Source organism: Falco punctatus (genome assembly GCF_963210335.1).
Source record: "Falco punctatus genome assembly, chromosome: 1".
Lineage (NCBI taxonomy): Eukaryota > Metazoa > Chordata > Aves > Falconiformes > Falconidae > Falco > Falco punctatus.
The window spans coordinates 33,399,474-33,423,341 of record NC_137580.1 but is presented as its reverse complement, the minus strand read 5'-3'; the positions used below and the strand labels follow the sequence as shown (position 1 = coordinate 33,423,341).

The window sequence follows — 23,868 nt, the reverse complement described above, 5'->3', positions numbered from 1 at the left end:
AAATTCAGCTCTCCTCTAAAAAAACAGGTGCAAAGAGGAAGTCTTGAAAATCCTGCCTTTATAGATAAAATTGGAATAAAGTAGTCCCAGAGTTAAAAAGCTGTCTTCCTAACCTATGGAAGGTATATCAAAGTTCTTAGGTTCCATTTTAATTCTGCATTAAAACATCCAGGATTTGTTTTGCAGAGTTTCTAAAGCCTTTCCATCATGTTTTAAGAGATTAATCTTTTATATTCTTCATATTGTCACTAAAGTGTCTATAACAATATGACGCTGTAGATATGCAGTCATTTTTTTTTTTTGTCAGCTGCAAATCAACACTAGTTGCTTAGGCTAAATTGGCAAAAGAATCAACCTGAGAATAAATATTGTTGAAAAATCATGTGATTTATATTCCAAGAGTTATATGGGATTTAAATAGGCTACTGTGTAGACTATAAGGGACTTAATTGGAAGTCAGCTCTCTAAGCATCCATTGGTGAAACATCTGGCTACCTAGACAGACATCTACAAGCTTTTCTAGAAGCGAAATGAATACACATAATAAATGTGAGGCTAGAGATAAAGGCCAGACAATGTGATGCTGAGCACAATGTTTGGTATACCCTTAGTAATAAACATTTGTATTGTGTTTTAATGATTCAGTGAGAATGTAGAAGACTGCAGTGTGGTGATGATGTTTTCTGTTAATGAAAAGGTTCAGTATAGCACTCTTTTCACACTCTGTTTCTGTAGTTTCTTACAGATATAAATAATAATAAGAAAGGGATCAATGTAAACTTCCTTACAATGTGCCAACTATGCTGATTAAACTACTGTACCAGGTTTTTAGTTTATTTTTGTTCACACTTATGGCTACCATTATCCAGACAGGAAAAAAAATATATACTTTAAAACTTGGTGAAAATGTGTGGAAATATATCTGTTTCTAAACATTAACATTTTTTATGGAATTAATGAAAAATTAGTTATTTCAGATCTCTTCAGCCTAAGAAAGTTAAGGGGGGTTTTGTTTGTTTCATCAAAGGCTAACATTTCAACTGAAAAACAGAAACAAGTTCATATTCACGTAACATATTAAAAATATTCTTACTGATTTCATAAATGAGTAGCTTCCTTCTAGCTAAACAGTAAAGACAGTTTTTAATGTATTCATCACAGGAGCTATGCTTTGAACATTTTGTTGTTCATTAAAGAGCAAAATGATAAAAGCAATGCAAAAGGTAGACATACTCTTCAAATAATGGCAACTGGAGAAGCATATCCAAAGTTAGGGCTCAGTGCACATCTGTAAAAATTGTACACACGTGTATGCCTGCACAAACCCCAGATTATAGCTCCCCTATCTAATAACTACAGGCACACATGCTTGTCTTTTCCAAAACCATTCCTGAGTCTAGTCCTATCTCTAGCACATGCATTTAGCTAAGGAAGGATGGATTTAATTTTAGGCTTACTAGTCTAATGCACACAAATAAGAAAAAGCATTCCTTGACATGCTATGTTCAATGGGCATGCTGAAATAAGATTTTACTTTTTCGGATAACCTTTGTCTGCACATATTGATAGAAGTTAAGTACAGAAGTGCAAATTTAGGCTATGTATACTTCAAAAAAATACTTGTTTCAAAAATATTCTCTTTACAATTTCTAAGGAATTCACATTACATGGTTGTTATTGTAGGTAGCGCTGGCTTCATTCCTAGTACATTACAATGTTCCTTCTTTCATGTTAGCAGAAGTCAAATAGCACATGTCAAAATGGGATAATGACAAATTGTGTCTACAATGGTATTCTTATTTAATGTAATACTTCCATTTAATATAACATTCTTACTTAACATAACACTTCCTTATTGATGAGACTACAGAGAAAAATGCTGAATGCAATTTTTTTGCTGAATGCTGAATGCAACTTCTTGGTTTCAAATATGAAATATTTAATGCAAATTTTATCTTGACTTGTTTTCTGGTTTATAAAACACTTTCAGCAAGAAAATATGGGTTTTGCATGGTCAAGGTTTTTGAGATCGACTCTAAATATTTTTGTGTCACCTGTGCAGACAAAAAGCTCACATAGAAATGTGCAAAGGAATAAGGATGTGATGCTTTTCAACCAACTTCAAACAACAGATACAACCTTCTATTCTATTTCCTTTTCCTACTCTATGCCCCATGATTGCAAGTATTCAAGGCCAGGCTGGATGGGGCTTTGAGCAACCTGATCTAGTGAAAGATGTCTCTGCCAATGGAAGGAAGTTTGGACTACATGATTTTATAGGTGTCTTCCAACCCAACCCATTCTGTGATTCTGTGATGCTTTTTAGACTCTAGGACTTTCTTACTTAGGTCACGTAACCAAAAGCAACTTCTACATAGTGAATTACTACGAGGTGTCATGACAGTAATTGACCTTTTTAAGCTATCCTGTTTTCAAGTAAAACACATCAGCTGAAGCCACCATGAAAAAATCACTATGCATCCAAATCTTTAGTCCTTTTCATCTTTGAGATCTCAAATACATAGAAAGGGAAGCAAGTACCACAGTCCTCTCTGCAGAGAAGCCTATGAAAAACAGTGAATTGGGATAGTAAAAAGAAAAACTAGATCCACACTACTGAGGTCTAGGCACTTAACAAGGGCCTGTGTTTGTAGCCAAGTTGCCTTGGATTGTTCCGTATTCCTTGGACAAGAGGAACTGCTCTTGGAGGCTTGTTGTTTGTTTGTTTTTTTTTACCTTAGATTGATCATTATGCTTTATCAGAAGAGTATACAGGAAGCACAGCGACCACTGGGCTTCTAATTTAAGGTGCTCAGATTAGTGCCTAGAATTGAGCCAAATTAATCTACACTGAATTGGGTGCACAGGGATAGTTTAAAATCAGTTATAGTAGCCAATTTATATGCAAATATATTAGTGTTATTACTATAATTAATCTCTATCTAGGTATATATGTTTTTATGTATGTATGTTGCTGAAGATACCCTTGCTCATTGCAGGGGAGTTGGATTAGATGACCTTTCAAGGTCCCTTCCAATGCAAATTATTCTATGATTCTCTGTATGTATCTATGTATGTATCTCTCTCTCTCCCTCCTTCCTTCCCCCTAATTTTGTCTGTTAGCTACCCTAGAGCGATTTTATTTCCTCACAGCATATCAAAACATCTAAGGTAGTGTCAGTGTGCTTTTGTTTTACCTCCACGTTCACATACTTTTCTTTCAATCTCATTATCTTTCTCTCAGACTTATACTTTGAGTCCTGTTCCCTAAATAGATATTGTATAGTCAAAACCTGCAGGGCCCAACCCTTTCCTCCCAGACTACAACTGCTGATAAAATCCTGTGTATTGGATAGCAAGCACAGACACGTGCACACATGCACGTAAAAAAGATAACGCTTTTCAAATACATTGAGAGCAGGTATTTAATGTAATCAGTGAATCACTTCTCAGCTGGCTTGCAGAGCGTGCCAACCCAGCAGCTCCTACGTGGCAGACCCTGTCACTGGTACCTTGCCATCCTGCTCTGCACAGAAGAACTGTTACCAACTCACAAATCTGTTCATCACTTGATTTTAAACCTCGACAGAGCATATGATTACTTCAGCAGATAGCTTGTCTCTCAAACGAGCAGTTAATGGAAGTATAACTTTTGATGCATGCAAACCTAAAAAAAAAAAAAAATCAAATAAAAAATAAAACTTGCTTTGAGTAACAGGAGATGTCGTTTTGGCAGCCGAGCAGGGCAAGAGCTTCATAAGTCGCTCTTTAATGCTGCGTTTGGTACTGTTCTGAGCGTAGAGGAAACCTAAAAAATATATTATCAGGACTGTTAACACAGGCTTGAGAACAATTTCTGTACATGCTGCAGAGTTTATCATTATAGCGGAATCCTGATGGGAAAAGGCCAAACAGATGGCAGCCAGCCTGACTGCAAAGGGCAACCAGAATTTTTGAACAGGACAACGTAATTGCTTTGTCTTTGTATCTGTCCAATAAAGGGGATTTTTTTGGTATGTGTGCATCTCTTGTAAAGTTCTTACAACCCATTTATGTTCTTATAAGCCACTTCAAAACATCTAACAGAGAAGTATCAGATGATGTATTTGAAACAACACAAGGTAAGAGTGTGTGTTAAAAAATTAATGCTCAAATACTTCAAAGACTTTTATGTCTATTTGATGTTAAACTTTAACATGGAAAAAAAAACCAAAACCAAACAAAATCTTGAAGATAACTTTTGTTGTCCTTTCTGGCAGTCTTCTAGTTCCACAGCTGAGTTTTCCCATATAATTCATTCAGCAACTGTGATAACCAACCTGGTACTTTTGCCTTTTCTGAATATTAAAGTATCAACCGTGACATGTAGCCAGACTCCCTTTTCTTTAATACTTGACATTATACATATATATTTTAAAAAAGGTATTATTTATATTTCCATTTTTAAATACCAGCATAGTTGAATAGTTAATGTTCATGTGCCATAAAGCAGGTGAAGAGCATTACCCTTATTTACTGTGAAGCAAATTGGCAGAGTAACTGCCTGTGAGGTCTAACTAACCATTTTATACAAAATTGGTGATACAAGCAAGCATCTCCTGGATGGATATTTTCTGCACATGATGGATTTAACATCTGTAAAACAGCTGAGTTAATGATTTATGTTTCTGAGAAAGGTAGACCTCAGTATGGATATTATGCAAATCCTGCACTTTCCATCTCGACTGCATGCACTCAGACACAAATGCTGCTCTGCGACAGCTCTTGCTACAGCAGCAGGAGTGCAAAATAGACAGGGCAAGAAATTAAAGACACAACTGACAGTTCCTGTGGTAGAGGCACAGTCACCAGGATAATCCTGTGTTATCCCCACTACTGTACTTGTGCTGAATACTGGTGTTAGTGACATGATGTAGAATAGTTTCCTCCCTGTCACCAAACCATCTTGAGAAATTATGTTCTTGTATTTGGGAACAGAAGGAGAAAGTGAGAAGGCTTTAAGGATATTAAACTTTGTAGGTGAAAGAAAAAAATATTTCTCCATTTGTATAGAAGTAAAACATTGAAAGAAATGAAATTAAAGATACAGGAAAAAAACAGGAAAGACTCAACCACAGTCTTAAAATATCAACGCACTATTACCAGGGAAATTCTGTCTCTGCGAGAACAGCAGCTCTGGTGAACAGATGAAAGAACCCAGTTTCAGCACAAGGTCAGATGGACCTAAATGACCATCTCTGGAAATGTCAAAACCTTTAAATACAGATAATAACAATGAATACACATATTATCTGTAGCACTTCATGATCAGCTCAAGTCAGAAGCACTGTGCAGATAATTGCATAAAAAAATAAAAGACAGTCTGTGATCTGATGGGTATATTGAACTCCATATTTTTCATTTAAGTACAAACCCTGAGACTTTAAATGGACACCTTGTGGTCTCAGCTGGCAGTGTCTGCAGTATCGCACTATGCCTGTACTATACATATCTGAGCACAAAGAAAATTTGTTTGTCTTCAAGATTTCTTTATTAGATTTTTCTAGCATAGACATGATCTAGAAATATCTACTTCTAGCTTGTTAATTTGAATTAAGCTTTGCAAAGCTTTACCGTATATGTATTACTTACATAATTACATAGGTCCTCAACCTATGTCTTTACTGAAGATGTACACAGTGCTTTACAAAACCTAAAGGAATACATTTTTTCTAGAGGGTTTGAAGCGCAAAGCCTTGAGTAAGCAAACACTTTTGCTACTTTTATGCTCACACAAAAGCTCATGGAATTTTTAAACCATTTGGGCTTTGCAGTGGTACGATCAAGGTCAAAACCAAAATGAAATATACTGGAGAAAGTAATATCAGAGCAGTAACTTAGGAGGACAGTTTAATTTCTGTACTCACTTCTGACAGCTAATTTAAGAAGCTGACACTAAGATCAGGGCAGAGGTGAAGGAATTGGTTTATCCCCTCGCAGTATGAGGAAGCAGCACAGACACTTTTTGCTACCAGTGGCTGAAGCCAGCTTATTCTGCAGCTATTGCAGTCCCCGGTCATAACCTGCTGATCAGCACTACAGCTTTCAATGTGATTTTTCATGAGTAAAGGACTATTTAATAAAGAGAAAACATGTTGCACAGTAGGCCTCTGATGAGTCCGTGTTTAATACAGGTAGAAACACTTAAAAGTGTTAATTAAGATGAAGTATTGTAATCATATCTGTGAATTCTGTAGCTATTTGCCCAGTTTGAAACAGGTTGATGAAAAACCTGTGGCCATTAAGAAGATATTTAATCTAAGATAAGTTAAAATTTATTTATTATGTAGTAAGAGATTATCTTACTACCAGTCTTCAAAATGGCGGTTCATGACTAGATGAAGAGCCATGAAACACAAATACACTGGTAATGATGGACTGATACTGCTTCCTTCAAACTTCTGGACTAGAATAATAGTAATTCTTAGCCCACATATAGATATTCAGAAGCAGCTGATTTTTCCAAACTCTTTTTTTTTTTTTTAATAACTGGTTGGGTAGAGATTTCAGAGCTGTTATCATGTAACTCAATCAGCCACAAACTCCTCTGGGTTAAGTGTGAAGGTTCTTCAAATTCAGGTAAGTTAACAGGTGCTTCTTGCTCTTGGGTTTATTCCTCTGCAATGAAAATTAAAATGAGACACACTTTTCCCCAGAATTCACTGTGGGAGTGTCCTAGAATTCACCTCCGTACGCACCACCTGGAATTGAGGGTGATTGTCCCAAAAGGTGCTCACGCTTCACAAAACACTGTAACTGGGGCATGGCTTAAGTATTCTCTTATCTGTGTACTGCTGTGCTGGTATATGTGCTGCATATACACATTGGTCATGCTACACATCCTTTAGGAGTGACTGCTATTTATTGTTTATATCTGTAGTTGCAACTGATAAATGCACCAATGGCTTGAACCTCTGATTTACAGGTGTTTAAGCTAGAGAACTGTAATTCCACAATTTCATTAATGAAAGTTTAATATAGAGAGTACCATGCACACACATGATTAGTAAAATTGTTTTCTGAATTGCTACTTTTAGAAATCATATTTGGCCAAAAGCATCCAGATCATGGTTATGTGTGTGACCTGGTCACTCCAATATCACATTGTTGACAGGCTGATCTAGATCTGATGCTGCTGGTTTCAAAAAAATACAGAAAGAAGCACTAAAGTGTTTCCTCATTAAATAACAAATATAGTCATAAAAGATTTTAAAATATAAGGAAAAATGATGCATCAGGATATTTAAAATATTATTTATACATTATAAGTGATTTATAAATGACCATATATTCCCAATCATATACATCTATTCCTAAAGACTATCTTAAGTCTTTACATTTTTACTTTGAAATTTTCAGATGTATGATCCCTGCCTTAGAAGGACACTACATGTTACACATTGCCCTGTTGTTACAGAGACAGGTGAGACTACTCCAGGAAAGACTACCAAGCCAGGTTTTTTTCAGGAGTTTTCAGAGGCAAAATATTTCTTTTTCTAAGTGTGATTGGTTTCTTTGCAAATTCTTTATAGTCAGCATGAAAGTGAGGGCAGGTAGGCCACTTTTTGCTGATGTAGCAGGTCCATCAGACAGTCTGTCTTGCATCCCTACTAAGTGTACAAGATGGACTGTGATGTGGCTGCCCTTGCCCCCAAAGTCTTGCCCACCTTTCCTGCCTGCGTCAAATCCCCTCTGTCCAAAGAAGCACTCTCCCACCTTGCCTCTCACCTCACTGTTGCCTTTTTGTAATGGGATTTGGGTGATAAATGTCAACATAGAAGGCAGAGTCACCCGAGTACTTAAAAGAGATTTAGGTGAAGGTAATAATCCCATTTAATAGGAAGTTCAAAAACTAGAAGCAATTCTCCCAATAAATTCTTCTTTCACTGTCAGCAAAAGAGAAAAGTCACCTGTAAAACTACCTCTTTTTTTCCCTCTATGCTTTTTTATTTTGTTTATTTTTTTCTTTCTCTCTCCTTTATTTGGCAAAGACAGGAGATGAGGTTCCACTGTCCCACCCTCGCTCCATGTTTTACTTAGCAGTATTTACAAACCACGAGACACATCCAATGCCTTGACAGTACAGCTAAGCTACCAGTTGTGCTGGAATCTGGATTTTGTTCATCTACAGGATTTTAAGTATTCCCATGAAAATAGGAAAAATGCCTATGTTGTATTAGTTCTGAATGTGATCTCTTTGGAAGAGGGCTAGTAGAAGATCTGAAAGCCAAGCTGCAAATCTAAACTTCTGGTAGAAAGTGACAAAGATTCTGGAAACTAGAAAAAAAAATAAATGCATGAAGTGTTTTCTTGGCGTAATGGTTTATGCTCAGTTTCAGCTGTATGATGGAATTTCTCCCAGGGCCTTAATGGCTGGCAGCCCCACTAAACTGTTAATGGTTCAGCACAGATGGAGAGGCAAGGGAGGCAAAATGAAGTGCAGATTTCATATTCACAGTTCAGGACTTGTGGAAGTGAGCCAAATCAGAGTACATGCTCCTTCTGTATAGTGAGTCTGGGAATGAAATAAAATTATGTACAACATAAATATTTATAAGTTTCAACCTCAAGTCTTTGGAAACACCTGCTGAGGAACTGTGTGAGTCGCCAGTAGGCTACTCAACACATCATCAGCATTTTTTGCCAAGACAGGAAAACATTCTTGCAATCATCTCATTTGTCTGTACATATTTATTTTAAGAGACTCTTCCTCTACTGCCCTAACTTTCTGTTTTTCACTGCAAAATATACCTATCAGCTTCACGGACTACTAAAGCCCTACAAACTGTATCAGACCTGCTACAAGGAGAAGCCATGAAGATACCGAGCTGAAAGAATGGATGGCAGCATTTTAGAGACTACCTGGAAATACTCATTCAAGAATCAGATTGCTCTCCATCACTTTACATTCCTTTGTACATACTTTTAAATCAGTGTCCTAATGGCAAACACAGATTAGGAGCTGGTAGCCACATTTCTCTACCCATAAATCAGAGGTCAGAGTCAATTGGGAAGTCTGGAGGCCAGTAGTACTTGAGTGTGGATTAAAAATGAAGGACAAAGAGCAAGTGATCTTGTCAAAAACAGTAACTACAGTTGGGCATTTGTGGGATGGGCAAATGGAAAAGGAAGAAAGAAGAGAGGAAAAAGCTAATATCACAGGACAGAAGAAATAGAGAAGTGTGAAAGTATAAAAAAATATAAAAAGAGAAATGGCCAGTTTTATCCTTACAGTCTTCATTGAAGTTCCCAAATACAGCTTTATTATTCAGACCATGCCTTCCCATGACTTACATGCAGATTTCCAACCTCAAAAACTGCTTATGCTATGAACAGTTTCTATGCAAATGCTTAACCCAAACATTATCTAAAACTGTTATAAACATCTTCGGGAGCAGAAACACTGAAAATTGCAGTTTCTTCAGTGCAAAGCTTGAAAATATGCTAGATTTTCAATACCGCTTTGTTTATTTAATACCACTTAACACACTTGCCCACACATTCCCAGAGCACGTGTAAAACTAAGCTGGTCCTCTATGACAGGAAACATATTTATACCAGCTCACTTGCTTGTTTTAGAAAAATCTCACTTGAAGTGAACGTGTCAGCTTACGAGAGCAGGCACAATGAACCAGATTTGTGTGATCGCTGCTCTGAACTATGCAGTTTCCTTCATTTTTCCCTTTCTGTTGTTTATGAGAAGAGTACAGAAGTTTTTAACTAATTGTAATACATACAAATGATCCCACAATAAATTACATCAACAGACAGTTATCTTGTGGGGATCTAGGAAGGAGACAGATTAGGAAGAAGAGGATTTTAAGTTAGAGGAGAGAGCAGTTGAAAGGAAAATAATACCTGAATACACAGTAGATCATGCAGAGAAGTAAAATAAAATTTTTAAAAAGGATTAAAAAATCTAGCCAGTATAATAGTTTTAAATCAGGCTTTTTTACTGTCCTGAGCAATAAAATAGTTGTATATTACTCTTAGTGAAATTCCTAATTTAGTATTACTCAAAGGGATTTTAGAATTGAAATAAAAATGCTGAACTACAGAATTTAACAGCTAATAGCTTTTCTATGTAATATTTTCAAACAGACTTAAAATCCAGTGTGTATGTAGGAATCAAAAGAGATAAAAGAATTATTTTTTTTTAGTATTTTTCATTGGGTTTTGATTCAAACATGTTTCTGTAGCTTTATTGGAATGACAGCTTCTCTCAAAGAAGCAAGCAGCAATATAAACTCAGGGCAAAAGAAAATCTTTATGTGGCTCAGGAATGCTTTATTTCACATTCAGGAATGACACTCAACTTAGGAAAAGTCACATTGGCTATGTCTATTTGCAAGTAATTTGGTGCAACAGAAATAGATTGGCAGATGAAGCAGGTGATGCTGAGGCACCTGAGATCTTGCAAATGGCTTATGGATAGAGGGACTGAAGAGTAAGTGTGCTTTGCTGCCGCTTAAGCAACATGGGTACTTCAGCAGCAGTGAAATGGGCCCTAACACTGGGCAGACTTGTCTGGACATTTCAATGGTAGTGTCTCTGGTCTGGGAAGAGCCTGAAGGGCTGGCACCAGAGATGGGTGGTGAGAGACTGATGGAGCACTCCGTCGCTTATGGGGCTGGTATGCTCAGCATGGCACACACAGCAGTGTGAACCAGTCAAGAAAACCTGTTAAAGTGGCTGAACTAATCGTGACTAAAGAGCAATAATCTGACCTTATCTGGTTTAGTGTAGATTCACTGAGTTTTGCAATGGAAGAACAGTAGCTGATGCTTCAATCAAAATGAAGGATCAGTTCTAACCAGGGGACTAAAAAACAGTGACATGCAGTGCCCCATGCTGTGGAACACGAAAGCAAAGAGAGAAAAATACTGTTGTAAAAAGAGGGAGAAACAGAGGACCAAAAGATTAGTCTATCAAAACTGAGTGACAGATGAAAAATGTTAGTTAAGAATTAGAAGGAAAAAGTAAATAAGTGGATATTAAAAACAGTGAGAGACCTTTCAAATGTTTATTACCTCCATATTTAGCTTCTTATCTAAACGGCATGCATGGCGTATGTGAACATGTACTATGCTGGACTCAGATATGCTTATGTTTGCCAAAGGACCAGCAGCTGGAGTCTTCATTAAAAATATGTATTATAAAGAAATAGAAGTGTCAGTCCTTCCTGTTGGTCAACTAGCCTGAAAACCAAGTGTAACATGATGTTTACATTTACATTTTCCTGGTACAGAGGTGAGCTATTATAAATTACTTAATGTAGTTAGATGCAGTGAGGTATTCTTACTAACATAGTAATAAGAGCAGTGTTTTATTTAAAAATGGTTCGGGTTTCCCTAAGAATAATGCAGCTACTCCTGTAGCTTTGACAACCATGTGTCCAGTTCCAGCTTGAAAACCACTTGTAAGCATACAACAGATGAGAGTATTCACAGGCAATAAGTTGATTAAAAATACCTAGTATGTGCGCACGACGAATTTTAGAGACTGGGTAGATGTGATGGATTTGTGATTAGGCTGGCTAGAAGTAACAAATACATTCTTGTAAAACCCATCCTCTGTAAGAACCAGTGTATAATTTCTTACACAAACATGACCCTTTGCCAAAATGGAGAACTTCTACTCAATCTTCTAGTCCATCTTGACTACGGTTGCATTCTGAAACTATAATTAATCTCAGGTAGTTTTAGGAATTAATGATCTGGATAGCGCTGTTCAAATACTGTCATTTTTCACCAGTGTTCTAACAGTCATAACTGGATAAGCCACCTTGAAGTAACAAGTTCTCCTTAACAGTGGTGAATGTAAGAACTTAACTGATAAAAATTTAATGTACAGTTTAAAGGCTTATTAAAATTCAGGAATCATATATTTGCAAAGATGTAAAATACTAGGATGTGTTTACACCATTTTGAAATAATGTTTAAATAATTTACAAAGTACAAAAAATGTAAATTTTCTTCCTCTTAGTAAAATCAAGTCTGTGATTCAATGGCAGACCCCAGCTCCCTGAGCTGATGGTCCCTGAGTAGTCCTCTCCTCCTAGACACCGATTCCCATCACAGCATCACGCTGTTTAAGAACACCTCTTTACTTTGTGAATCTGGTTCTATTTCCTGATGTAGCTGACGGCACACCTCTGCAAATAATTTTGTCGCATGCCTGGGCATGCCCGAGACAGCGAGTATTCAGGTGGGATGAGAATGAACAGTTAACCTGGGAACTTGTTAGGCCTGTGTTGCTGTCAAAGTTTGCATAATGCTGGACCATGATCACATTTTCCACATCACAGAGCTGGGGGAAGGTGCAGAGTGTTATTCAGCATTGAAGGAAGATCAAAAATGTTTTCCTGCTAATCCTTGCAAAAGAAAGAAGTTGAGGTATTCCAAACTACTTTCTGAGATTAATTGTCAACTTTGTTCACGAGTGGTTTGAAAAGCATCTATTCTATTTCATCTGAAGGATATCATGTATAGCAAAACCATGAAATTATTAACTAACAACAGCCTGAAAAATTTTAGATGATTATACACTGTCATGACAATAAGTTTTATCTAACACATGCAATAGGTATGTGAAAAAAATCCCCAAATCTCTGTTATTTCTTCTATGAATTACAACATTTAAAAGGCTGGTTAATTCACAGAGCATTATGAAGACAATTGGAGCAAAATCCTTTTTTATTTCACCAGTAAAAATCCCAATAAAATTAGTTACTTGAACAAGGAGATATGAAATTTGGCTTATAGATGAACTTTGAAACCTTTGCACAAAAAGATTAAGAAAAAAGTTTCAACTGATCACTGGCTTTCCACCCTGATGCTTTGCTAACCATTGCAAAGAACCCACGGAAGGAATAACACTGAAACCTAAAAGAAAGGTAATTTACTGAATGGAAGTTTAAACTTTTTTTTTTTTTTTTACAGCTTTTTAAAGGTACTCTTCTCTATGAACCAACACTTGCACACACAGGCACACACACAAACACTGACTGCAGCATGCTGATGCTGATTACAAGTCTTCCCTGTGGCAAGTCAGGGTGCAAGATAAAAGAAATAAACTGCTGCAACAGGTGGCTGTGTGTGATTACATCCTACTGATTTTGTAACTATTAAAACATGTAGTTTTCTGTAGTTGCAGGGCTTTTCAGTTGCTAGTGCTCAATTTCTTCCCTTTTGCCTGCAGCTTCCATTTCTTCTTATACCCTTTATATTACAGTTCTCACTTGTGCATTTATTATATTGCCAGTTTTAGTATTTTCTGCAGTCTGTTCAAAGGCTGCTACTAAGATAGTTTTCTTGCCTTGATGTAAATGTATCACCCTGACATAAACTTATTGTTTGCTGCTCTGTAGCCTGGATAAACATCTCTTAAACTTCCCTGCCCACCTCCCTCCTCCAGTAGCAATATCCTTTACTTGCCTTGTGGAAATTCTCCACAATTTTACTATATATAATTCATTTAGACCATTTACCTTAATAAAAAGTTGATGTCTTTGTTCCTGTGGTGATCTCAGCTTTTCATCACCCAGTTCTCTGAATTTCTAGCTAAGACTTTCACTCTTTCTTACCATATCACTTCATGCACAAGGAAATTGAACTGGACCATGTTCTTCTTTTGTCATCCCATTAAACACTTCTAATTGTGCACTGAGCAACAACTAGATTGAATTTTTATATGGAAATGTGCAGAGCTGTGAATGGCATGAATAAAGGCATTTAAAGCATCCATTGGTTTGGTTTTTGTATTTTATTTGTCTTTTATTTCTGCTTTTATCAGTGGCTCCTCATCTATCTACTGGCCGCTTAGGTCCCACTGCGTGTAGGAGGACAAAGACACTAATTTATGTTCGCAATAAATCCAAGCTGACTCTGATCCTCAGGCAATAATCTCATACAGAATGTTTATAAATAGCAAAACTTTTTTTTAAAAAACTCAAAACAATTACTTCAAAGAATGAAAGAAAGACTAGTGGCAGCTGCTGAACAGGATGAAGTGCTTGATTTTAACTTCAGCAAAAGAACCTTTACAGCCCTCTGTCATGAGCTACATGGAGCAAACTCTTACATTGAGCTTGACAGAGCTTTCAACTGTGAAGGAGGAACATGTGCTGGGACCGCAGCTTTCATACTCCTAATCCTTGTGCTTCTAGTCAGTTGTTTCCAAACAAGTCATGATTTGTTGAAAAGGACGCTGTTTCTCATTTTTCGCACGCTTACTTGGTATAAATCAGAAGAAATACATCTGACTTTTTAACTTGAGAAATCCTGGTATAAATCAGTTGTAACTTACTTGCTATATGTAAAATCCCTATGTCTTTTTTATTCCCTATTATTAAAAGTTCTTTCATATAGTGTTCAAAATTCTGGAGCAACCAAAGGAGTATCAATGTATATTATATATGAATAAATGTCAGGGAGAGAGAGTAGGTAGATAGATCACTGGCCATTGTAATTCTAGCACACAGGAAGCAACAAGGAGCAAGTTCCTGTAGAAACCCCCCCTGTCCCAAAAGTCCTATCACTAATAAAAATATATATTTGCAAAGTCCCGTTAGAGCAAGGGGTATTGATTTGGAGTTCTTGCCAGGGAAAACCTGTCCAGGTCAGAGAGATTCCCTAGGGATCTTGACAAGCCACACTCTTGCCACACTACAATAAACTGTCCTACTGGGTAGTGGGTTTTAGCAGGCTTAAGAGCAAGGAAATCCACTTCATATTTTCTTTTACAGAAGGCTCTGATAGGGTTATTTTGTTTGTTTGTTTTCTTTTCCAGACCGCTTCCACTGTTGACTGCAATTAAATTTACTACCTTGGACTTTGTTACAATGAGGGTTTGACAATAGCCTTCATGCTGCTCTCTTCTCTTCCATAGCCCATTCACACATGGATCTCAGCCATCTTGGGCACAGCTGGAAACTGTTGCCAAGGATAAACTCAAATTCCTTTTGAGTTCCCCAAGACTTCTATAAATTCTTTGTTTCCCAGTGGAACACAAAGAAGCCACATTTTAAAGTAGTAATTTCACATTGTTTTTTCAGAGTGCTCACAACATGCCACTCCAGACTAGAAGCTACAGTTAACTCTTTATGTTGGGAAATATTGAGACTTGGCAATAACTGCCAGCCAATGTAAATAAGGCAGACAAAATAGAGAAATAACAAAACTCATTATGGATTCTTACACATACACGCAGAAACCCAAACAGCAGAGCTGTCTAAGGTCAGCTGCTAGAGACAAGACCCTTATGGTCTAAAATGCTATCTGCCAAATTAAATGGGGTTTGTTGCTCCATCTGAAATCAGGTGAGCAGGCTGAGATATAACCATGGATATATACATGTAGTTACACAAATTCTCATAAAAATATTTATAACATACTAAAAATTGAGAATGACTACATGTATCTTTTTATTTTTACACTTTTAAGTAATACACACCCTAATGAAGAAACAAACAAATAAAAATTATAATTAGATATGTAAATCTGTGGTCATTTATTAAAATGAACCAAATAAAATTAAAAAATTGTATACCCCTAGCATATAATTCTCACATTATGTTGGAATAAAGCACTTGATTTTTCTGGTCTAAAGTAAATCTAAGCAGGATAAGTAGTACTCGGTTTCTTATTATGTCCCTTAGGTGTTCATGCACAAAATAAAAGTAATTTATTTCTAAGAAGGTTACTATATGCCTAATAATTAGGTGGAGAAAACCTCTTGATTGTTGTTTAAACCTATGGAAGTAAGATACAAGTAACAGTAAGCTGCTCAATTTGCAGTCTGTTACACTTGTGGGATTTAACTCCAAGAAATATCTGAATGTAATAAATACTTCATTGTAGGTCTTCTTTTACATAGAATATAGTGTGTTTTTAACTCAGTGGAACAAAACCTTCATTCTGTTGAATAAAATCCACATTCAAGAAGATTAATACATGAGCATAAGCCATTTGCTTTCGTGTTCTGTACTGATAGACAGTTATTAAACTATGGTTAATTACTATTGCTGTAGAGTGCGCAGTATGTGAATGCCAGTTATTGTGTAAAAGTTCTGTAACTAAAAAAGCATATAAGCAAATGAATTTTAACAATCCAAATCTAAACCAGTAATACAGAAGTTCTCAAACTTTTCCACGTTGTGACCCAATACAGAAAATGGTAAAATAATAGATACTATTGATCTATGTAAATGAAGTAAAATGGATGAGATATGGTTTTGAGAAATGAGTTAAAATGAAGCAATGGTTTGGCAAACCAGAGCACAGGTACTGTACTAGGGATAGAGTAGGTACCTTGTAAAAATGTACAGAGAACCACTAGAGCTAGTGTCAATTGTTAAAGACTGGGAAGCAGAATTAAAGCAATCAGATAACAGAATGGAAAATTATTTGCATAGAAAGTATCTTTCATTTCTTGAATATGTATTGACAAAATTACAGGTACCAGAATTTTTAATACAGGGAACTACTGATACTTACAGGAGGCCCAATAATTCTTTATCCAATGGGAACTAAAAGACTAATAATGGCAATTCAGTGACATAGTTTATAATGAAAGAGGCAGTAGCAAGGGAAGGGTCCAATTTAATTTCTTCTAGAAAGCCCATGTACATATAATTAATCTATTTTTTTTCACAGACAGTACAAATTTAAAAGAGAAATTCAGAATTCATCAGAATTCCTTGCCACTAACATGGAAGAATGCTCCTCATTCAGACAGTAACTTCCCAACTGTGGCATTTTTTGCAAAAGTTTCCATATCTTTTTGTAACAGGCTGCAACAGAACACCTTTTCTGTCTTACCAGCTTTATTTATGTTTAAAGTAAAGGACCTTCCCAAGTATTTCTTTTGTAACAGAAAAAAAAAAAAAAGTATAAAAACGGGCATAAAACCACCAGCTGGTATTTTCTACACAATGCATAATTCAACAGTTTACAAAGGTCTACTAGGAGATAGTGAACAAAGTGTTGTTGGTGACCTATAGAACTAGAATACTGACAGAAATTAAATTTGTTTAAAAAGGAGCAGTAATTTTTTCAGATATTATTTCTGGTATGAGTTTCTAATGACAGTTTTTGTGACACATATGCATTCGCTTATTAAAAAATAAAATCTCTCTACTGGTCCTGGTGTCCTCAGTAATAAGAAAAAAACCCAATAAAATAGTAATAGAAAACACAGAGTAAACATCCTGAAATAGTTAAAAATACTATTTTCAACAAAACAAGCAGTACATTTATATATGTGTGATTTTAAGCTGATGCTGCTACTCTAAACGTAGGGTGTTATACCAGGAATGTTTGTTTGCGTGAAAGCCTGATCCTGTAAGTAGGACATAAACCTCCCAGAAAACGCCTGTTTTGCTGACCTTTGTTACAAGGAGGCTTATTAGCCAGCTCAGGAAAGTATAGCAGCACTGTCTGTCTTTCATTTTCCCTCCAGGTCACTAAGGGTTAGGGGAAACACATTTGGAGAAATTAGCACTCTGGGCAGTCAGAGCCATTTGAGTGGCTGCACTCCGCTAGACAATGGTACAGCCAGGCTTGTGTCATTCTGTTGGCAATTACCTGGAAAAGAAATCCGAGTCCTGAAACTTCAGGAAATTACTGAGGTGCAGGAATTGGGCCATATGTAAGAAGTTCCTTTGAGATACCTTCTCCTAATAAAAGAGATTGGACTAACTGAGACAAAGTTACCTAATAAAACAACTTCTGGCAATCTTTTGGCAACTGTTTGCAATAAATAATCAATGATAGCTATATTATTGCTAGGTAATTAAGCTTTTTTTAAAAAATATATCTGTAGGCATTTGGTGTTATTTTTGCTTGAGTGACTTAATTTTTTTCAAAGTGTCACTCCTATTTATAAGTACTGATTTTTAGAAGCTCTTTAAACTCTTTCATCTTTGTAACTAAAACCCAATGCTTTTGCCATCTATAGCACTAATATAGTGCTACAGTATAGAAATTCACATACTTGCTAGCTAAATTAAAAAAAAAAATAAAAAATGAGGGAAGAGGATAAAGAACATTGGGAAAGCACCCTGATCACCCATCGGTCAGTTTTTCAGAATCAATAGCCATTTTACTACAGCACATTATTACAGTATAGCTTAACAGGTTCATGAGATCAAACCCAGTTATTTTTCGAAGTGCAATATATCCCAGATTAATATTTACCATTTTTCTTTCTTTCCTTGAGGAACCAGTGACACAACCGTTATGGCACTTAATTCAGAAATAAATTCTCATTGCTCAACACATATATACCCTTAAACATGCTCGCAAAATACTATTGGTACTGTTTACACTAATGTGGTTTATTTTTGAGACTGAGCTAATAGATTTCAGAGGACAATAACCTCTCCAGAGTGACAAATGGCTATGAGAAAGCTGTGGATAATAATCTCTCCTGCTGGCAAAGCTTTAGCTGGAAGTGATTAAGCCTTTAGGGTCCTCCTGATGTCAGAGCTGTTACAGTTTCTTTTCTCAGGCAGGGTAACTACGTGATAAAACTAAAATACGTATCATTAGCAGACAGAAAATACATGCACCAAAATAAAAAAGTATTTACATTTATATACGGAAAATCCATTCCTAATTGCTCTTCAGTTCTGATTCAAGCACTGTGTGAAACCACCCTGTTCAAAAGAATTTTATCTTTTAATCACAGTTGCAGGGAAGACGTATCAAAGAAGAGAGCATATTTTCCAGTGAACCTTTGTTCCTGTGGTATTTATAAGTTGGAATTTTATTTTTCCACTTGATTTGTATTACATTCTTCAAAATATTATTAAGAGTATTCACCTGGGGAATAAATTATCACTGACTTTGTCCAAATTTTATATATTTTTTTTTGTTAAACATTCTTTACACAAATTTGTGGGACTAACATCTCCCATTTGGCATTTGATATTTTCACCTCATCTGATGCTACTAAGAAGACGCTACGCCACTTCTATCAGAACCCCTCCCAAACTGCCTTTAGCATATAATATCCACTAAGTGAATTCATAACAATAGCAAAGGAAATGTTACTTTGTCCCCTCAATTTACAAGTTAATGCCTTCTAGACAGTGAGGTTTTTCACATTTGCAGAAACTTTGTCCTTCTGTCTTATACAGATCAGGGCTCATCACAGCTGAATAAATGAAATTCTAACAACTCCTTAGTTAAAATTGCCTTTACTGGAAAAGGTGTGTTTCAAAGGGCTGATCGCCATTCTTAAAGAGCTTCTTTAAGATATGGTTCTAGCTGACAATATTGTATTTCAAAGCAATGTCAGTAATTGTTTCAAAACAGTACTGTGAGAGAAAAAAATTCTGTCCAAGCTTAGCCTAGAGATCGGGATTATGCCTTTTGGGTGACACATTTGAGACTTGTTACAGCAGAAGGCCAAACTTCTTAATACAACCTTCTGAGATATTGTTAGAATTTGTTGAAATCTCATTTAATGTTTTTAAGTTTGAAGTTGGTAAGACCGGTTCAGCAATGCTTTGACCTTACTGAAGAACCACAAAAGAGTAAATCAAAGCCTGAAAGTAGCACTCACAGCTCCTATCCCTACAATGTTGTCTCATACAAACATGGTAATTCCAGGAACGTAAAGCCAACAGCAGCAACAGGAGGAGAAGGAGTAAAATAATTTGCCAGTGACTTCCAATATAAAAAAAGATAAATCAAAGAGTTCAGTTTCATTTTAGCATTAGGGTCCTGTAGAACACATTCACATTCTTCACAAACATAGCCCAATGTTCTTCTCCAGGTTTTGTGATTCTACTTAATCAAAACAGCTGGACTGTCCTAGGACACCTGAGGGTAAATCTGTTTGAAAAGTTTAGTTGGACAGAAATGAGCCTAAGCAAGACAGAAAGTAAAGGAGCAGCAGCCTTATGCCTTCACAGAAGTGACTTGAATGAAAAAAAATCAGTTCTGAATTAAACCTTCTGAAGACGTTCATCATTTTGTACATATTTAACCAAGGAATGTTTCTGAAGATTAAATGGAACTAGCAGTCTAATGATATTTAAAAAGTCAAAGATGTGGCTTTATAGGCTAAGCTATGCTGAATTATTAGCCAGATCTTTCATGGGGAAAGACTTGGGGAAAATTATGTCAAGGATGTGGAGAATGTGATCATACTTTCTCCTTGAAGATGTAAACAAATCCTTGGATTTTATAAATTCAGTCTTATACAACACAGAAATATTATCTAGCATGACCCCCTGCCATAATCACCAGTAGAAAGCATGACAATTTCAGAAGTTTACAGTGTGTTTAATTGCAAGCACAACAACATTCTCACAGCTAATATGCTGAATGACAAAAGGATGATGTATTTATAATGATAAAATGATACTATAAAGTCAGAGCAAAGTAAGACTTAGTGGGGTGGTGAGTGTTCTGGGCATTATGACAGCAAAGCCTTGAAGCATATAGGTTTTGCTGAATTGGAGGAAGAATGCACATAACCTTTCAAGACTAAGTTATGGCCTGATGATGAGGTCTCACCTTCCTTTTGACCTTAAGAATGAAAAGTCATCAGGAAAAATACTCTGCAAACTTAGGCCAGTTGTCCATTTTATTCTCCGAGCGGTTCCTGATCAACTGAGCTTTGTTCTTTTTATGTCCCTATTTCTACAGAAAGACTGATACCCACTGATAGCCTGGTCTTATTCAAATGTTCATTATTTAAATGTTAAAAAAACCCCACAAGTAAGAGAGAAATACAAGTAGCAGGGTAAAGTAACTACTAGAGCTGTTATTTCTTTCCAGATCCCATACCCAGGGGCAGATTCGTTGAGGTATCTGGAAGGCTATCCTGCTCCTCCTTTATTGTTGGCTACTTGGAATACACACTGTGTTGTGACAGCAGAGAAATTTCCAGTCTAACCTCTTTTTTGTGAAAGCTGCAGTCCAGTATTCAAAACGGCCTGCAGCTGTGTTTTGTTCATTAATACCTACTGTGCTAAAAGAAACACAGCAAGAAAAGGTTTTACTTTTTTTTCACTTTACTAAATGTTAAGCCAAAAGCAAAAGATAAAAACTATATGCTCTATACATTTGAAGCACTGCACTGCTTAAATTTGAAATGCTCATGTACTTTTGGAAGATCACTGTGGCTACATGAAACACAGCTTCTTTTCACAGGCAGAATACCAAATTAGCCTAAAGTATTTCATTAAAAACGTCAAAAAGGAACTTTAATAGACTTTGAACCCTCTATAAAAATGTTTGCCTTTCAGATCACAATTGGTTGTTTTCCATTACATTTCTTTCTGTAGTCCAATAAGAATGACACTAATGATCTGAAATGAAAATGTGCCCCAGGGAACATTTGATTAAAATGCATAATATTGAGGAACAATGATTCATCGGTAATCATATATTTATAATACTGATAGCAGATGAAATTGTATCATTTTCTAGCAAGCAATAGACTTTCCAAGAACAGGTGCTTTTGAAGTCGTGCCTAAAATTGGATTATGGAGACAGAAACTATATGGAAGAGCACATGGAAGTGACCTTTAGTCTGACTATCTCATCCTGCTGCGCATACATGCTCAAAGGGACTGAGGTGTTCTCACTGATTTAACAGATTAACATCATGTGGGTATCACCATTGCATATCATTGTCTGTGTAACACAGATGAGTGGAATTACTCATAACAATTAGACATTGCAAAAAAAAATGTGAGAGGCAGACACGGAGCAGACATAAACCATTGTGGTTACAATGAAGTCACTACAGCTCTGCTGGTTTGCATTTAGTTGCTAAAATGCAGTTATAATACCGAACTGGGTCTGTATTATAGCACTCTTGAGCAGGGGGTAAAAAAAGGAAAAACACATTCCAGGAGGCATAAGCTAACATTTTCATAGTAGATTTTCTACCTTAGCTGTTAAAATATGCCAACCAGCAAGATTTTTTTGCAAGTCATTTAGTATCACTTTAATGTAAAACATTTGAACTTTTGTGTAAATAATAATGCAGGCATTTTGTTTCAGTACTTTAGCTGAAAAATGTTGACAGGGTGAAACTGATAAAAAAGCCAAATACTCACATCAATCATTAATATTGTAAATACTTTGAGGTGATCTTACTGATGATAGCAAAAGCAGAGAACAAACACGTAAATGCCTATAAGGCATAAATGACTGATTTTGCTATGATTAGAACGCTTTTGTGCCCAAAGCTTACATCTGTTCCAGATGATCACATCTCAACACTAGTAAGTTACATGAAATAACCACACAGATAATAAAATTAAAATAACTGTTCTAACAATTGTTTGGGAAGAACTGGAAGCACACTGAAGACAGGATTAGAATCCAAAGAGATTTGGACAAATCAGAAGAAATAATTTCAAATCATCAAGAATACAAGTCAGTCAAGACAAGTGCAAAGTGCTCTCTGAAGGAAGAATGGCTTGGCAAAATTAGTAAAGCTTCAGATATGTCAGTGTCAGGGAACTGTTTTTCAAGGACAGAGACATGTAGAAGTGAGTTCATAGATGAATGTCAGGAATAAAGACTCTAACAAAAACAACTTGAAAAATCATGGTTTTTTGGTCTAAGGAGGATAAAACTGAAGGGAAACAGTATGACAACCTTCACTGTGCAAGGCTGTCACAAAAAGGAAAAGAATCTTCTAATGTTTGTTGAGTAACAGACTAAGTAACAAACTCAATTTTCAGGAAAGATTTATAGCAATTTCTTTTTTATTCATCCTAATACAACCAGTCACATTTCCTAGGCACACTGTGGGCTTGCCTTTGCTTTAGCTGTTTCAAAACATTTGTCTGAAATGGCTGAAGCCTTAGAGCTGGCCAACAGACTAAATGACCACCTGACAACCTTACCAGCTTTGGGTTTGTGTCTATGAAAAATGAGTGCCCTAAGAGAAGCAAATGACCCCTCATAAATTATAAATGTTTTTAAGTACAGCCTATCAAGGATCCTCAATTGGGTCAAATGTGAATTTGGACTGTTAAATCTTTGAGGCAGGTGTTGTGCATCTACTTGAGTCTGTGGTACATCAGCACAGCCATTGCTAAAAACTAACGAATCATACCAGAAACCCTGGTTCTGGAGAGGCTGATACAGTGCTGTGAGTGAGCTGCCAGCAAAACATGTACACAAGTTCCTGATGATGGGCTTCTTCCATCTTCTTCCCCTGCAGATCCTTGGATAATAGGTGGCTCTGACTATTTAGTATTCCGGTAAGTTAGCCATCAGTAAACATTTATGAAGAATGTTTTATCAAGTGCAGAAAGGAATATAATGCGATATAGCATAGATTTAAAGAAGATACTGAGATTTCTCATTTTACAAACACACAGAACTAATGCATCATGCCAACCTTCACCTACATCAGCTACTCTATAACCTGAACCTAATCTGACTAATGATTGCTTAAAGATTGCGTCACTAACAACTGCCTCTAAAATCAAAGTTTTCTTTTTCATTTGGGGTGTATTCCTTATCAGCATCAGAAAAAAATTAATTACTAATGACCCAAATAAAGAAAAAAAAGATGCACTTTGGTAGACACATTTTAAAAGTCTATATTCTGTTTTCTTCAATATGTATTTATTTGCCTTTGTGAAGAACAACCACGTAGGAATCAGAATTTCCTCTAAGTCCAATGAAATGAAAGATCTGTATGCAAGAACCAGTGCACAGTTTCAATTATTAAAACAACATTCCTTCTGGGTTGTAGGAAGATTAGTGCTGCCTCCTCCAGGGTAAAGGATAAGGAAATCAGTTATGTACTGGTGTTTGAGTTTTGTAACGTTTCTCTTCAGCACTT

At 36.2% G+C, this 23,868-nt stretch overlaps 1 protein-coding gene across 12 annotated transcripts in view; it reads right to left on the bottom strand.

Annotated features, from left to right (window-relative positions):
* KCNIP4 (potassium voltage-gated channel interacting protein 4) overlaps positions 1-23,868 on the bottom strand; it is a 433,458-nt gene that overhangs the window by 41,034 nt on the left and 368,556 nt on the right. For 2 of the 12 annotated variants that reach the window (XM_080371597.1, XM_080371596.1), the window contains exon 2: positions 3,707-3,808. The exons of 9 other annotated variants lie outside the window; for them this stretch is intronic. In XM_080371597.1, the coding sequence (XP_080227723.1) occupies positions 3,707-3,808 (102 nt within the window). Of the gene's footprint in view, positions 1-3,706; positions 4,103-23,868 lie in introns of those variants that run through there. One more of the 12 variants, XM_080371591.1, reaches the window with a different exon arrangement.